The 16,431-nt window shown below is 48.1% G+C and overlaps 1 protein-coding gene and 1 long non-coding RNA gene across 2 annotated transcripts in view; one reads left to right on the forward strand and one right to left on the reverse strand.

Moving 5' to 3' along the window:
* The window catches only part of WNK2 (WNK lysine deficient protein kinase 2), a 144,947-nt gene that overhangs the window by 38,340 nt on the left and 90,176 nt on the right, over positions 1 to 16,431 (reverse strand). The window contains exons 20-23 of the mRNA XM_040449271.1: positions 3,204 to 3,970; positions 2,859 to 2,928; positions 909 to 970; positions 140 to 819 (exon numbers count right to left, since the gene is read on the reverse strand). Coding sequence (XP_040305205.1) covers positions 140 to 819; positions 909 to 970; positions 2,859 to 2,928; positions 3,204 to 3,970 — 1,579 coding nt within the window. The remainder of the gene's footprint in view (positions 1 to 139; positions 820 to 908; positions 971 to 2,858; positions 2,929 to 3,203; positions 3,971 to 16,431) is intronic.
* LOC121013776 (uncharacterized) lies at positions 11,625 to 13,825 on the forward strand. The gene is made up of 2 exons (XR_005782919.1): positions 11,625 to 11,755; positions 11,977 to 13,825. It is a non-coding gene; the product is annotated as an uncharacterized LOC121013776 (long non-coding RNA).

Genomic DNA, 16,431 nt, shown 5'->3' on the forward strand with positions numbered 1-16,431 from the left:
CAGTGTCCCCAAAAAGTGGAGCAAGTCACACTCGCTGGGGGAGACAGTGAGCCCAGTGAGAGCTACCGCAGGAGACCAGGGTCCGCAGCACAGGCAGCACCGCTCCCCGCCCCCCCTGCAGCCACTTCTCAGGACCTACTTCTCCCGCAGACTCTGCAGCTCCTTCCTGATATCGGCGTCCTCGATCTCCGAGTCGTTGTCGCTGCTGATGTAGGACGACTGGGAGTGGAAGGAGGTCACACTGATGGTGGGCACCTTCACGCCCACCCTGCCGGGCGTCTCCGGGCCCGGGGAGCCAGCCCGTGGGGACCTGTGCAGGAAGGCGGTGGCCTTCTTCACGAAGTCGCTGGCCACGCCACTGCTGCTGGGTAGGGAGGCGTGCTTCTGCACAGGGGGCCGCCTGCGCGGACCCTCGTCCCCGGAGTCGCTGGACACCGGCTCGCCCACGCCGACCTCGATGGAGGAGGCTGTCTGCGCCCTCCGCACGGCCAGCTTCATGTCGGGGCTGTGGGGGGCCTCCTCCAGGTACACGTCTGGCGGCGCCGAGTACCGCAGGCTGTGGGGGGAGCCCAGGGTCCACTCGTCCTGCGTGCTGACCACCGAGAACCGGCCCACAGTCTTGGCTGGTGAGCTGCCGTCCTGCTGCCCTGGATGCTTCTGTGGGGACCCTGCGGCCAGAGTGCCCTGCGTCTGCAGGTGGCTGGCCCGGCTGGCCTCCGTCTGCATCCCCGGTGTGGGCCTGGCTGAAGTTTCCCCCGGGACCCCACTGCTCTGGTCTGCGGGCTCCAGGAGTGCAGGGAAGGCAGAAGCAGGGGCATCCTGGACAAGGAGCGGAAAGGAGAAGTTTCCACCACACAGCAGCAGAGAGGAAACCCCACCAGCCAGGTGCCTGGGAGAACACTCCTTACCTGGGGGGCACCTGGCGCCGGGGGCAAACCTGAGGTTGTCACTTGGCTCAAAGATGATTCTGCTGTAGGAACGTCAGAGTCGTTACTGGGTCAGTGCGGAGGGCAAGGGCAGGAGCGGGTGCCCTCCAGCTGAACTGGATCAGTGGAAGGGAAGCCCCCCACCCAGGGCAGGGGGATGTACCGCATGTGCTCAGCAGCTAGGAAAACTATAAACGCTCCAGGAGGCCCTGACCCCATTTCTTGTTAGGAGACACCCAATGACTCGGGGAAGGGAGGAGGGTTCAGCCTGACACCTCTCAGGTCCCTGGAGGCACCTGCTCCAGAACCTGGGGCACTGCCCCACCCTCTGCACACCTGATGGCCATCACCTGTGCCACCTGTCACTTCTAACACCCGACGGTGCCAATCTGTGTCACGGGTCATCTCTGCACACCTGGTGTCAGTACCATCTCACCTGTCATCTTTATACACCTGAAGGCCTCCCCACCAAATCCGACGATACAAGGGCCTCACGAGGTCCGGCATCAATAGGGCCAGTTCTTAACTCTATGGCTCAGCGTCTAGGGAAGGCCCACATCATCTGAAGCTACCCCAGCTTCCCCATCTACAGAGCATGGATGCAGGGTGGTACTTCTGACCCCCTTTCCCAGGACCACCGAGTGGTGGAGCAGGAGGAGCTGACGTGTGGGAGACTGGCCCAAGCTGGGCCCGCACGTGGCAAAAGCAAGCCGCAGGCAGGCAGGGGCCGTGTCAGCCCACAGCCAGACTGACGTGCCTGCCGCAGGGGTGAGAGCCTCTGGCACGGTTGGGGGGGCTGCTGCTGCACAGATTCCCAGGGAGACCCAGACCCAAATGTCCCACCCCCCCCCCCCCCCGGCCGGGCCGGGCGCCCCCCCCCCCCCATCACATCCCTGCAGTGGGAGATCTGCCCTCTCTTTGCACACCTCCAGGCACAGGGGTTCACTCTACACTCCCTGTTTCCAGACAGCTCTGACCACCCGAAATGCTGACCATGTCTCCTTACGGTTCCCCGACAAGCTCTGCACTCTGGGAGGAGTGGGCTTGGGAGTGGCTACAGCATTTGAAGTCCCTGATGCCACAGAAGGGACCCATGGTACATTTCTCATGCACAGAGGTCAGAAGAGGGAGCAGGCGCTCAGGGACAGCGTCTTACGTTCTCCCCCGGAGCATTCCTGCTTCGAACCTCCGTTTTGCAGGTAAACGCGTGCTGGGGCTTCTGACTCCTGTGCCAGCTGTCCCCATCCCTCGACAGTGTGACACCTATGAGTGCAGTATCCAGAGGCCCAGTAGGCCACTCCCCTCACTCTGCCAACTGGGGCCTCACCTGCCGCTGACACAGACCCAGGGTCCTGTCACAAGGTCAGCTGGACCTTTATCTTGCTGATCTCCCGAGGAATCCCAGGCCAAGAAGAAACCCCACCTCGGAAGGTCAGACCCACCCCCTTGGGCTGACACACAGGTGTTCAGGTAGTGAAATGAGAACCACCACAAGAGCTCCCACAGAGACCCGCAGCACCCAGGAGCCTCAGAGGAAGTTCCACAGCAGGAACTTGCTGGCCCCAGGCCGGCAGCTTCCACGGACAGCTGGAAACTCTCCGCCCCAGCCCTGCACTCTACCCAAACAAGCTCCCGCATCTCGTAACCTTCTAAAGAACACGGGGCTCAGGGATGCCTGCCAGAGCGCATGGAGAGCACCGGGCAGCCCCTGACCACCACCTGACACCCAGCCCAGCTGTTTCTACAAAGGCCTTTCTCACCTTGGGGCCTGAGCATGTGCTCTGTTAGAACACAGTGGGCTTTAACTAACGCATCACGACGGGCTCCCACTATGCCTGAGTCCCACCCAAGATGCTATAGGGATGAAGTGTAGAGACGCGGGAGGCACCTTGAAAGCACTGGGGGTCTGGCAGGTGACCTGGGGCTCATTACCTGTCAATGGCGAGGACCCAGCCTGCTCCAATGCAGCCCCCAGCCCAGGGGCTGTTTCTGACTTTCCCGGCTGGTGGAAGAAACGGAGAGAGCCGTTAAGTCTCCCCTGGTGAGGCGTGCAGAGACCTGCAGATCCCCTCTGTATGAAGGCTGGGCTCCTCCCCAGGCCACCCTGACCGGGGCCGTCCAGACCAGGTCCCGACCTTGCACACACACTCCCCAAGTCCCCAGATGAGCCACTTTTTGTAAAACGTGGGGGTGGGCCTCAGTGTGGGGCGGCCACAGCCGACTGAGGCAGGTCTGCGTGCCTGGGGTGCTCGCCACCCTAGTAGGGCCGGAACTTACCACGGGCTGGGGCTCCAGGGTCAAGTCTCGGTCCCCCGCCTCCACAGGGGTCCCGGCAGAGGCTGAGGAGGTGGGCACGTGCTCCTGGTAGAGCAGAGTTCGAAGCTTCTCATCTAGGCTCTTGATGGTGCTGTCCACAAAGCCCACCCTGGGGGGAGGCCCCTCCCCATCTGACTCCAAGGCCGAGGGTGGCTGGGGGGCCCCGGTGGGCCCCAGTGGGGGGCTGGGGAGCTGGGGAGTGGCCAGGCTGATGGCCCCTACTGCAGGGGGCAACGGGGGTAGGGGCTGACCCAGGGTGGGCTGAGGGGTCCCACTGGGGGCGCTGGGTGCAGGGGCCGGAGCCTGCAAGGGCTCACCCTGGGCCATGGCCTCCCTGGCTGAGGTGGGCTCTCCCAAACCCGAGGGGTAGCGGGGGGCCTCCAGAGGTGGGGCACAAGGCCCCCCACCTGCACCCAGGGGTTGTGCAGAAAGCTGGGTGTCTTGAGTCTCTGCCAGTGGCTGGGGGGTCTCACGCTCACTGGCCATCCCCTGAGAGGTCCCTGGGCCCCCTGCCTGCACAGCAGTCCCCACTGCGGGCTCTGGCTTGGGGCTGGCGGCTGGTGTGGCCGCATCCTGGGGCAGAGCAGTCACAGGAGGGGAGGATGGCAGCAAAGGGGCCGGTGCACCGCCAGGGGTGTCCCTGGGGCCTGTTTGGCTCAGATGCTGTGGACTGGCTGGGAAGCCGGATTTTTCCTTTAAGGACAGCTGGTCTTTACAGGGCGCTGTGTCTAGAAGAAATAGGAAAATGCCTCTGTACCAGCCTACTCTGGTGGTGTTCACCTGGCACTTCCCTAGCCAGAAAGATGCCTTCTATGACCCGCAGACCCCACACGCTGGTCTTCTCTTCTCCAGTGTGCCTGACGCGCCTTGCAGCGGCCAGGCTTCTCCCCTCAGGCCCCCACACCAGCAATGCCCCCCTGCCACCCCCCACCCCGTCCCTCTGGTGGTTCAGGAGCACTCAGCCCTCAGGCGCAACCTGCCCCCACCTGCTGGGGGTGTGGCACGAAAACACGCCTCCGGTATCCTTCCCACCAGCCAGTCCACAAACTCGTCAGATGAGCTTATAAAAGCACAGTGCCTATGCGAGCCCCACACGCTCGCTGCCTCAGAGGGAACATGAACCTCCCATGAACAGACCCCGATAAGGTCAGAAGCACGCGACACCAACACCAGCGTCCTCTGGAAAGGGGTCCTCGGGGAGGAGCCGACGGGAGGGAGGAACCAAGCAAGGGACCCCGGCTCCCGCCCAGGAACTCCCAGAGCTTCTGTGTGCTCCCGAGCCTGGGAATATGCAGCGAACGGAGCCTGTCCTGTTTCCCCAACTGACTTCTCCTTTGAGGCTACTCTTCTTTACTTAAAATTGCATCAAACTAAAATGAAAAGCTTACAAAAATACAAGGGGGTAGGGGGAGCGCCGGGATCCCACACCCCCCGACTCACGCGGCCCCCCCCCCCCCCCCAGCCAGTGACAAACATCCACATCTGGTTTCTTCACGGCACTGCCACACAAACACGTGCTCTGAACACCACAGCTTAGTTCTGACTATTGTATCAGCAGACTCCTGTTTACTCCTTCCTGTCTGGCTTCTCTCGCCATTTTATCTGGGAGATGCGCCCACGATGCGTGTCTGCATAGTTTCACTCCCCAACTCCCCTATGACTCCTGTGCCATTGTGTGCTGCTATGCACTAGCACACGAGCGTGAACACGCCAGCGCACATCTGCTGGGCCTGCACCCCAGACGGGGCTGCCGGGTCACAGGGGCCTCAGCCTTCAGGAGCCGCGAACCGGCTTCCCTACACACCTGTGCCAGTTCCCCTCCCAGAGCAGCCTCCGTGCTCCCACACTCCCAAGTCATCCTGGGAACTGTAATAGGACCTAAAGTGGTTTTGTTTGTTGAGAGAGTGAGTGTGTGAGCTGGGGAGAGGACAAAGGGGGGCAGGGGGAGAGAATCCCCCAAAGGAGGTCAGGGGGAAGAGAATGCACCCGGGGGAGAGAATCTGTCCGCGCAGAACCTGACACGGGGCTCGATCTCACCAACTGCGATATTATGACCAGAGCTGAAATCAGGAGTCAGATGCCTCACTGACTGAGCCTCCCAGACACTCTGTGTTTGTTTTTAAGTAGGCTTCATGCCCATTGCTAGTCCAACATGAGGCTTGCACTCACAATTCTGAGATCAAGACCTGAAACGAAATCAAGAGTTGGATGCTTGGGCACCTAGGTGGCTCAGTCAGTTAAGACCTACTCTTGGTTTCATCTCAGGTCATGATCTCATGGTTTGTGAGTTTGTGCCCCGCATCAGGCTCACGCTAGCAGAAGAGACTGCTTGGGATTCTCTCTCTCCCTCCCTCCCTCCCTCTCTCTCTCCCCCCCCCACTCACGGCTCTCTCTCAAATAAATAAAAAAAATAAAAAATAAAAAAGAGTTGGACGCTTAAGCCATCCAGGCACCACTCCCTTTTTGTTTTAAAAACAATCCTATCATCACCACTTAGCAGTCAGACCATTCTTGTCAATCAAGATGTGGGCGTACCTCTGGGTGCTTCTACTCCCTTGTTCAATGTCTACCCCTGTTCCAGTACCACAGTGTTTCTATAGTTGTGGGTTTACATAATTAGTCCCAGTACTCAACAGAACAGTTTCCTTCCTCTAGAGGGTATCTTGGTTTTTCCTGGCTTTTGCGTTCCCACAAATACCATACAATCAACTTGTCAGTGCCCATTAAAAGTCAGAATTTTAACTGAGACCACAATGAATCTGTAAATCCATTTGGGGAAAAGTAATGTGTTTACAATATTGAATCTTCCAATCCATGAACATGGTATATATCTTTTGATTCATTTCTTAAGTTTCTCTCAGCGTTTTATTAAAGGTCTGGGGTATAAAGGACTTATTTTGTCAGAATCATTTCTATTTCATGTTTGCTATTATTATGTTACTACAAATGGAAATGTAATAAATTTCTATTTACTAACTATTGCTGGTATAGAAAAACTGTTGCATCTAGTTACCTCACCTAAATTCACTTATTAATTTTAACATTTTCCTAAATTTTAATTTCCATGTATATAGGCACTTTGTCAACAAATAATGATAGTTTATTTCTTCCTTTCAAATCCTTATAGCTTTTAAAAATAATAATTAAGTGCCATTAGTCAGAGGTAAAAATGAAATAATTACTGCAAAAAAAAAAAAAAAAAAAACCGACATGATAATTTCCACCTCAGAGTGGGAAAAGTTTTACAAACATATTCCTTGGAAAGAATTATAATCTGACCCAAAACAATAATTGTATAGCAAGGGCTTCTCAATAAAAGGTTGTTATCTTGTTCTGTCCAAATGCTTAACAAAAAGTAATGTTAAAAGAAACATCACCACTTACGGAACACCAATTTATAATTACACTGAAAAATCAGAATAATCACTCAGCTCTGGGCATCTATTATATGGCATTCATTATGTATTTAATTCTACTTGAAGAGTGATTACTATCGGAATTGAAAATAGAATGAAGCCTACCTTAAGTTGGTACCAAGCCAAAATTTACTTTGGAAAACCTTGTTTTGAGATTAATGACATTTTTTTTCAAATGAAAAATAAAGCCATTATACCATTACCATAACCTCCATAAATATTTACAAAAAAAAGGGAACCGGCTCTTAAACTTAGCTGCAGACTGGAATTACCTGGAGGAGCAAAAGGTAACACTGGGTACCCTCTGCAGAAATTCAGATTTCACTACAAGAAGCAGACTTCTTCAGTCCTGCTGCTTTTCTATTATTTTTTCCCCTTTCTCCTCTTTCTCACCCTTGCTCCCTGCCTCTCTCCTTCTCTTCCTTCCTGATATCATACCCCACACTGCACCAAGACCTCCAGTATGAGATGAAAATAAATGGTGATAATTGGTATCTGATTGTTTTCTATCTCAAAAAGAAAGCATTCGAGGGGCGCCTGGGTGGCTCCATCGGTTAAGTGTCCGATTTCAGCTCAGGTCATGATCTCATGGTTTGTGAGTTCAAGCCCTGTGTCGGGCTCTGTGCTGACGGCTCAGAGCCTGGAGCCTGCTTCGGATTCTGTGCCTCCCTGTCTCTTGGCCCCTCCCCTGTTCATGCTGTCTCTCAATACTAAATAAATGTTAAAAAAAATTAAAAAAAAAAAGAAAGCATTCGACATATCACTATTAGAAATACTTGCTGTTGGGGCACCTGGGTGGCTCAGTCGGTTAAGTGTCTGACTTCGGCTCAGGTCATGATCTCGTGTCCGTGAGTTCGAGCTCCGCGTCGGGCTCTGTGCTGACAGCTCAGAGGCTGGAGCCAGCTTCAGATTCTGTGTCTCCCTCTCTCTCTGCCCCTCCCCGACTCGTGCTCTATCTCCGTCTCTCAAAAATAAAATAAAAAAGAAATACTTGCTGTTGGGGCACCTGGGTAGCTCAGTCGGATCTGACTTCAGCTCAGGTCATGATCTCACAGTTTGTGAGTTCAGGCCCCACTGAACTGACAGCTTAGAGCCTGGAACCTGCTTCTGATTCTGTCTCTCTCTCTCTCTCTCTCTCTCTCTCTCTCAAAAAATAAATATTAAAAACTTATTTTAGAGAAATAGTTGCTGTTGTTTTTAAACATTCTTCATCAAATTAAACTAATTCATCTTTATACTTCTCTTTTTATTAAAGTCATTAACAGGCTTTGAATCTCATGAAATGCTTTTTTCCGTCTATTGAGATGATCACATGCTTCTCCTTTAATCTGTGCCTCTGTCAGCCACCGTTCCACTCTCTGGTTGTATGAATTTTCCTCCCCAGACATCATACAGTATTTGTCTTTAGCCCTCTGGCTTATTTCACTTAGCATGATGTCCTCCACGTTCATTCATGTTGTCACAAATGGCAGGATTTCCTTGGTTTTATGGGTGAATAGTATTCCATTTTTATATATTTACATTTTCTTTATTCATTCAACTGTCAACGCTTAGCTTATTTCCATCTTGGCTACTGTGAATAATGTTGCAATGAACACGGGCATACTGCTATCTTTTCAAGATAGGGATTTCTTCAGATCTATACCCAAAAGTGGGACTGTGAGATCATATGGGAGTTCTATTTTAAAAATTTTTAGTAACCTCCATACAATTTTCTATAATGGCTTAACCAGTTTGTATTCCCACTAACAGTGTACAGGGTTCCCTTCTCCCCACATCCTTACCAACATGTGTTATCTATGGTCTTTTTGAAAAAAGCAATTCTGAAAGGTATGAAATGAGATCTCATTGTGGTTTTGATGTGCATTTCCCGGATGATTAGTAATGCTGAGCACCTTTTCACATATCTGCTGGCGATTTGTAGGATTTCCTTGGAAATAACATCTATTCAGATTCTTTGCCCATTTTTATTTTTAAATGTGTATTTTTGAGAGAGAGAAGAGAGTGTGGGCATGTCAGGAAGGGGCAGAGAGGGAGAGGGAGAGAAAGACAGAGAGAGAGAGAAGTTTGAAGCAGGCTCTGCACTGACAGCAGAGAACCTGATGTGGGGCTCGAATTCATGAGCTGTGAGATCACGACCAGAGCCAAAGTCAAAGCTTAACTGATGAAACCACTCAGGCGCCCTCTCTGCCCATTAAAAAAAAGTTTTTTTTTAAGTTTATTTATTTTTGAGAGACAGAGTGAATGGGGAAGAGGCAGAGAGAGAATCTCAAGAAGGCTCTGTACTGTTAGCACAGAGCCCAATGCAGGGTCTGAACTCACAAACCGTAAGATTATGATCTGAGCCAAAACAAAGAGTTGAAGGCTTAACCGACTGAGCCATCCAGGTGCCCCTGCCATTTTTAATTGGATTATTTGAGGGATCTTTTGTTTTTGCTATTGAGCTGTGTGAGTTATTTACATATTTTAGGTATTAGCCCCTTATCAGATATATGATTTGCAAATATTGCCTCTCCTTCTGTAAGATGCCTTCTCATTTTGATTCTTTTGCTGTGCAAAAGCTTCTTAGTTTGATATAATCCCACTTATGATTTTGCTTTTGCTGCTTGTGTTTTTAGTGTCACATCCAATGCCAAGGAGCTTTTTTCCTGTTTTCTTCTAGGAGTTTTATGGTATCATGTCTGAGAAGTCTTTAGTCCATTTTGAGTTGATTTCTATAAGTGGTATGAGATGAAGGTCCAATTTCATTCTTCTACATGTGGATATCCAGTTTTCCAGAATCACTTACTGAAGAGACCATCCCTTCCCCATTGTGTGTACTTGGCACCTTTGTCACAGATTAGTTGATCATCTGTGACTAATGACCGTTACATTAGCCTGCGTCTGTTTTTATGTCAGTACCCAACTATTTTGATTACTAAGGTTCTATAATACAGTTTAAAACTAGGGAATGAGATGCCTCCAAGTTTGTCATCTCGAGATTGCTTTGGCTGCCTGGGGTCTTGTTATTCCATTTAAATTTTAGGACTGTTTATTCTAGTTCTATGAAAATGCCACTGGAATTTTGACAGGGATTGGACTGAATTTATAGATGGCTTTGCATAGTATGGATATTTAGCAATATTAATCCTTCCAATCCAAGAACATGGGATGCCTTTCCATTTATTTCAGTGTCTCATAGTTTTCAGTGTCTCATAGTTTTCAGTGTATATAGTTCCTTCCTCTCCCTGGTGAGACATATTCCTAGATATGCTATTGTTTTCGATGTTACTGTAAATGGAATCGTTTTTTTTTTTGTTTTTTTTTTTAGTTTATTCTGAGAGAGTGTGTGTGAGCAGGGGAGGGGCAGAGAGAAAGGAAGAGAGAGAAGCCCAAGAAAGCTCTGCACTGTCAGCACAGAGCCCAATTCGGGGCTTGAACTCACAAACCGTGATAGCATGACCTGAGCCGAAATCAAGAGTCAGACACTTAAACGACTGAGCCACCCAGGTGCCCCAAAATTGCTTCCTTAATATATCTTTCAGGTAGCTTGTTGTTAGTACATAGAGATGCAACTGAATTTTGCATGTTGATTTTGTATCCTGCAACTTTACTGAATTCTATTCTAACAGGGTGTTAAAAAAAATTTTTTTAAGCTTTATTTTTGAGAGAGCGAGCGAGAGAGAGAGAGTGTGAGTGTGAGCGGGCGAGGAGCAGAGAGAGGGAGACACAGAATCCGAAGCAGGCCCCAAGCTGTCAGCACAGAGCCTGATGCAGGGCTCGAACCCACGAGCTGTGAGATCATGACCTGTGCCGCAGTTGGAAGCCCAAACCGACTGAGCCACCCAAGCACCCCTCTGTGGGGTTTTTGATGGAATCTTTAAGGGTTTCTATATATAAGATTATGTCATCTGCAGAGACAATTTTACTTCTTTCTTTCTGATTTAGATGTCATTTGTTTCTTTTTCTTGCCTAATTGCTCTGGTTAGAACTTCCAGGACAATGTTAAATAGAAGTGGTGAGTGGGCATCCTTCTCTTGTTCCTAATCTAAGAAGAAAGGCTTCAGCTTTTCACCACAGAGTATGTTAGCTGTTGGCTTGTCCTATATGACCTTTATTATGTTAAAATACATTCTTTTAATATCTCATTTGTTGTGATTTTTATCATGAAAGGATGTTGAATTTTCTTAGAAGCTTTTTTCTGCACCTGAGATGAGCCTAGGATTTTACCCTTCATCCTGCTGATGTGGCGTATCACATTTATGATTTGCTTATGCTGAACCATCCTTGCATCTCAGGAATAAGTCCCACATAACAGTTATCATTCTTTTAATGTGCTATTGAATTCAGTTTGCTATTATTTTGCTGAGAACTTTTGCATGTATATTCATCAAGAATACTGGCCTAGAATTTTCTTGTGGTGTCCTTGTGTGGCTTTGGTATCAGGGTAATGGTGACTTGATAAAATGAGTTTGGAAATGTTCCTCTTCATTACTTTTGGAGGAGTTTGAAAAGGATTAGTGTTAATTCGTCTTTAAATGTTTGGTAGACTTCACCAGTGGTCTGGACTTTTGTTGGGAGATTTGATTACTTACTTAATCTCCTTACAGTTACAGATCTATTCAGGTTTTCTAGTCCCATGATTCAATCTTTGTAGGTTGTGTGAGTCTAGGAATTTATCTTGATTTTTTCTAGGCTGTCCAATAGGTTGGCATGTAATTGTTCATGGTAGTTTCGCATGATTTTCTGTATTACTATGGAATCAATTGTTGTGATGCCTCATCTTTTAATCCTGACTCTGAGTCCTCTTTTTTTCTTAGTCTAGCTAAACGTACGTCCATTTAGTTTACCTTTCCAAAAAAGCTTGCTCTTCATTTCATTTATGTTTTGTTGTTTTTCTGGCCCATTTATTTCTGCTCTCATCTTTGTGGTTTCCTTCCTTCTAACTCTGGGCTTTGTTTTCCTTTTTCGAATTCTTGCGGGTATGAAGTTAGGTTGTTTGAGATCTTTCTTGTTTCTTAATGTAGACCTTTATCACTATAAACTTTCCTCTTAAAACTGCTTTTGCCGCATCCCTTAAGTTTTGGTGCATTACGTTTCCATCTTCATTTGTCTCAGGTATTTTTTTTTTCAACGTTTATTTATTTTTGGGACAGAGAGAGACAGAGCATGAACGGGGGAGGGGCAGAGAGAGAGGGAGACACAGAATCGGAAGCAGACTCCAGGCTCCGAGCCGTCAGCCCAGAGCCCGACGCGGGGCTCGAACTCACGGACCGCGAGATCGTGACCTGGCTGAAGTCGGACGCTTAACCGACTGCGCCACCCAGGCGCCCCATCAGGTATTTTTTTATTTCCCTTTTGATTTCTTCTCTGAGCCACTGGCTATTCAGATGTTTAGTTTTCATGTATTTGCACTTTTCCTGCTTCCCTCCCATTACTGATTTCTAGCTGCATAGCTTCATGTAGTCAAAAAAGACATTGTGACTTCAGTCCTCTTAAATTTAAGACTGGTTTCATGATCTTCCAAGTGATCCTGGAGAATCTTCCATGAACGTTGATAAGAATGTGTGTTCTGCTACTATTCAGGGGGCGGGTGGGGAGAAGGTATTCTGGGCGTCTCTTAGATCCATTTGTTCCACTACAGTGTCATTCCAGTCAGTATTTCCTTATTGACTTTCTGTCTGATCTATCCGTTATTGAAAGTGAGGTATTCAGAAGTCTATACTGTTTACATCTTTTGATTGGAAAACTTAATCCATTTACATATAAAGTAATTACTGATAAGTAAGGACTTACTCTTGCCATCTTGTTCATTGTTTTCTGGCTTTGTAGTTCTTTATTCCTTTCTTCCTCTCATGCTATCTTCCTTTGTGATTTGATGATTTTTCATAGAAGAATGCTTTGTTTTGTCTTTTGCATACTAAAGCTATTTGTGATAATATGAGCCTTACATTAAAAACATAGTTATAAATAAGTCCATTTTGAGCTGGGAACTTCAACTGCACACCAAACTCTACACTTCTACTTCCCGCACACATATTTCATGTTTGGTAACGCAATGTACATCTTTTTTACATTGTGTATCCATTAGAAATTACTGTAAATATAGTTATTTTTAATACTTTTGACTTTTAACATTCATACTCAAGTGGTTTGTACACAACCATCATACTCTGGATGACCATATGCTTACTTTCACCAGTGAGTTTTACACTTTCATGTCTTTTCATGTTACTAATTAGGATCCTTTCACTTCAGCTTGAAGAATTCTCTTTAGCATTCTGGTATGGCAGGTCTAGTGGTGTTGAACTCCCTCAGCTTTCATCTGAGAAAGGCTTTCTCCTTTATTTCTGAAGGACAGCTTTGCCAATATTCTTGGCTGTCAAGTATGTTTTACTTTCAAAACTGCAAATATATCATTCCATTCTCTCCTGGCCTGCAAGGTTTCTGCAGAGAAATCTGCTGAAAGCCTTTTGGGTATTCACCTGTTTGAAATGAAGTGGGTATTTTTTTTTTTTTCTCTGTCTTGCTGTTTTCAAATTTCTGTCTTGATTTTTGATACTTGAATGTGTCTTGGTGAGGTCTTCTTTGGGTTCAATCTAATTGGGGACCTGTAAGATTCATGTGCCGAGACGTACATAACTCTTACTAGATTTGGGAATTTCTTAAATAAGCTTTCTGACCTTTCTTTCTCTCTTCTTCTGGGACTCCCACAATGCAGATAGTAGTTGCTTGATAGTGCCCCCAAATTCACATATGCTTTCTTCGCTTTTTTCATTCTTCTTTCTTTTTTCTCCTATGACTAGTTAATTTCAAATAACCTGTCTTGAAGTTAACAAATTCTTTCCTCTGTTTGATCAAGTCAGCTATTCATGCTGTCTATTGCATTTTTTACTTCATTCACTGTATTCTTCAGCTCCAATATTTGTTGGTTCTTTTCATGATTTCTATTTCTCTACTGAACTTCTCATTTTCCTCACGTATTTTTTGTTGAGTTGTCTCATGTATTCTGTTAACCTTAAAAATAAAACTGTTATTTTGCCCAAAAAAAAAGGGGGGGGGGTTATTCTTAACAGAGAATTTCAATCTGGGACAAGCTAGCTATGGTAAAACAACAGGCAAGTCTGGAGAAGAAGTCCAAAAAGGAGGCTCTTTTATAGAGGAGGGGGGTGTAGGGAGGGGCTGTTGTAAACTAAAAGTGCATTGAAGTAAACTGGGAGCCGGAAGTATAGTGGTTTCTCATTGGCTGAGCTGTTGCCAGGAAGAAACCTTCCTTCCTCTTGCTGGGGTAGTAAAGTAGCATCCACCTGCAAGGTCCCTCTCTTCCTGCTGGGTTTGCAACTCTGCTGACCCCCTGACTCCATTATAGACAAGGTTTCCTTCTATTAATTTTCACAGTTCTCTTGTAGTTCACTGAGCTTCCTTAAAACGGTTAAGTTTAGGGGCGCCTGGGTGGCTCAGTCGGTTAAGTGTCTGACTTCGGCTCAGGTCACGCTCTCACGGTTTGTGAGTTCGAGCCCTGTGTCAGGCTCTGTGCTGACAGCTCAGGGCCTGGAGCCTGCTTCGGATTCCGTGTCTCCCTCTCTCTCTGCCCACCACCGCTCATGCTCTGTCTCTCTCTCTCAAAAATAAACAAACATTAAAAAAAAAAAAAAAACGGTTAAGTTTGAATCCTCTGACAATTCACACATCTTCAATTCTTTGGGGTCAGTTACAGGAAAATTACCGTGTTCCTTTGGTGGTGGTATGTTTGCTTGCTTTTTTTTATGTTTCTTGTAACCTCGTGTTGCTAACGTTGCACTGATGAAACAGTCACCTCTTGCAGCCTTTACAGATGGGTTTTGGTGGGTAAAGACCATCTGCGAATGGGTGCAGGACCTCAGCTGGGTAGGCTGTAGTGGTTCTAGGACAGGCCCAGTAGTGGAGTCTCCGTGCAGGTCTCTGAGCCAACATCAGCATCAGCAAAGATGGCAGAGGTCCTCAACTACAGGTGGCAGCAGTGGCTATAAGGGCTGTTGGGGTCTTCAGTCATGAAGGCTTCTGGGTACCTCCTAATGTTTTCCTCCCATGGGGATGTCACAGCTAAGGTGATTCTTCCTGGCACACGGTCCAGCTTGTGGGTAGTGGCAGCACGGGTGTCTGAAGTACAGGTGCCTACGGCACAGATATGGAGAAGTCTGGAGGGCAGGCACCCACAGGGGGATGATGGCCCCAGGTTCCGGGGCACTGGCTAGCCCACAATGATAGTGGCTCCAGTGGTCAGGTGCGTAAGTGTGGCGTTGTCATGGAGCGGAGGTCTAGAGCACAGGTGCACCCGGAGCAGCCAGGGTTCAGCAGTCTGGGATCTGCACAGCGCTGGGGAGGCAGCAGACAGTCCTGGTCCAAGGCTGGCACAAGAGCAGAAGGTCTTCCCAGAAGGTCTGGGAAGAGGGTACAGCAGAATCTCCTTCTGCAGAGGGTCTATGGCAGCAATGGCTATCGGGTTACACCCACGGCAAAGACGTCTTTCGTGAGGCAGGCCACTGGGGTCTGCCCACTAGCATACGGGTCTTCTGCTGTGAAAGCTGTGGGGACCCCAGGCTGCTGCAGGGGCTGCAGAGTTCCTCCGAGGGCCTCCCCAGAGCATGCCACTGGGGGCCATGACGGCACTCGCCATGGCACTGACAGAGCCCCACCTTCTTTGATCCTAGCCATTTCCTGAGGCCTCGTGTAATCCCATCTCCCCAGGGATCCTTTTTTTGCAGTTGTCTATATTTTTGCTCCACTGTGTTGCCACAGGTTCTTAGCTGGACACTTAAGCCCTCCCAAGACCGTTTCCACTAATGGACAGGCGTATGTTTTCATGGGGGGCATGAAGGCTATAGCTCCTACACTGCCTCCTGCTGACATGACCCCTCCCAGTCATCCTGGGGTGGGGGGGTGGCTTCTCTCTCTCTCTCTCTCTCTCTCTGTGGTTTTCATCTGAGCAGAATTCTCCACTCCTCACGTGAATTCCATTTGTCCTTTCCCTTTATCTCGGCAAATATCTCGGACACATCTGGCTGTGTCCATCTGCTTCACTCTGATGAACACATGTTGGCTGTGGCAATGCAGCATCCACCCCCTCCCTTGTGTGGCAGGGAACAGCTGTCCCTCCTTCCAATTCCAGGGATGTGCACATAACTGTCTCAGCATGCAGCCACCTGTCCACATGATTGCTTTAGAGGCAGGTCTGACTCCTAGTTCTGCAGAGTAGAGTCAGGCCCAGAACTTCAGAACCCTTCTCAACCGAAATAATTCTCTTTTCTGCCTGCACTTGACCCTGGAAGACCAACACACGGAGGTCCTCCAGCAATCTTGCCACCGTAAATGACAAATGTGAGAGGGTTTTTAATTACCGATTTAATTTTTCTATGTTCATAGCACTTTTCAGATTTTCCGTTTCTTCTTATATAAGTTTGGTAAGTTATATTTCTCTAGGACATCATCCGTGTTTTCAAATTTACAGGCATGCAGTTACACATAATATACTTTTAACTCCTTCTCAGTGTTAGTCAGACTGAAGCAATGTCTTCTTCATTCCTGGTCTTGACTGTGCCTTCTCTTTTCTATGCTCAGTCTCACCAGGGGCATACAAATTTTACCAGACATTTCAAAGAACCAACTTCAAGCTTTGTTGACACTCTTTTGTATGTTTGTTTTATATTAATTCATGCTCTTATCTGTTGCATTTCCTCTTTGAGTTTTTCTTTTTATAGTGGACATCACTGATTTTTAGCTTTTTCTCCTTTCTAATATATGCATTTCTTCAAAAT

Source organism: Herpailurus yagouaroundi, unplaced genomic scaffold (assembly GCF_014898765.1).
Source record: "Herpailurus yagouaroundi ecotype Mexico unplaced genomic scaffold, PumYag 199, whole genome shotgun sequence".
In the NCBI taxonomy this organism is placed as follows: Eukaryota; Metazoa; Chordata; class Mammalia; order Carnivora; family Felidae; genus Herpailurus; species Herpailurus yagouaroundi.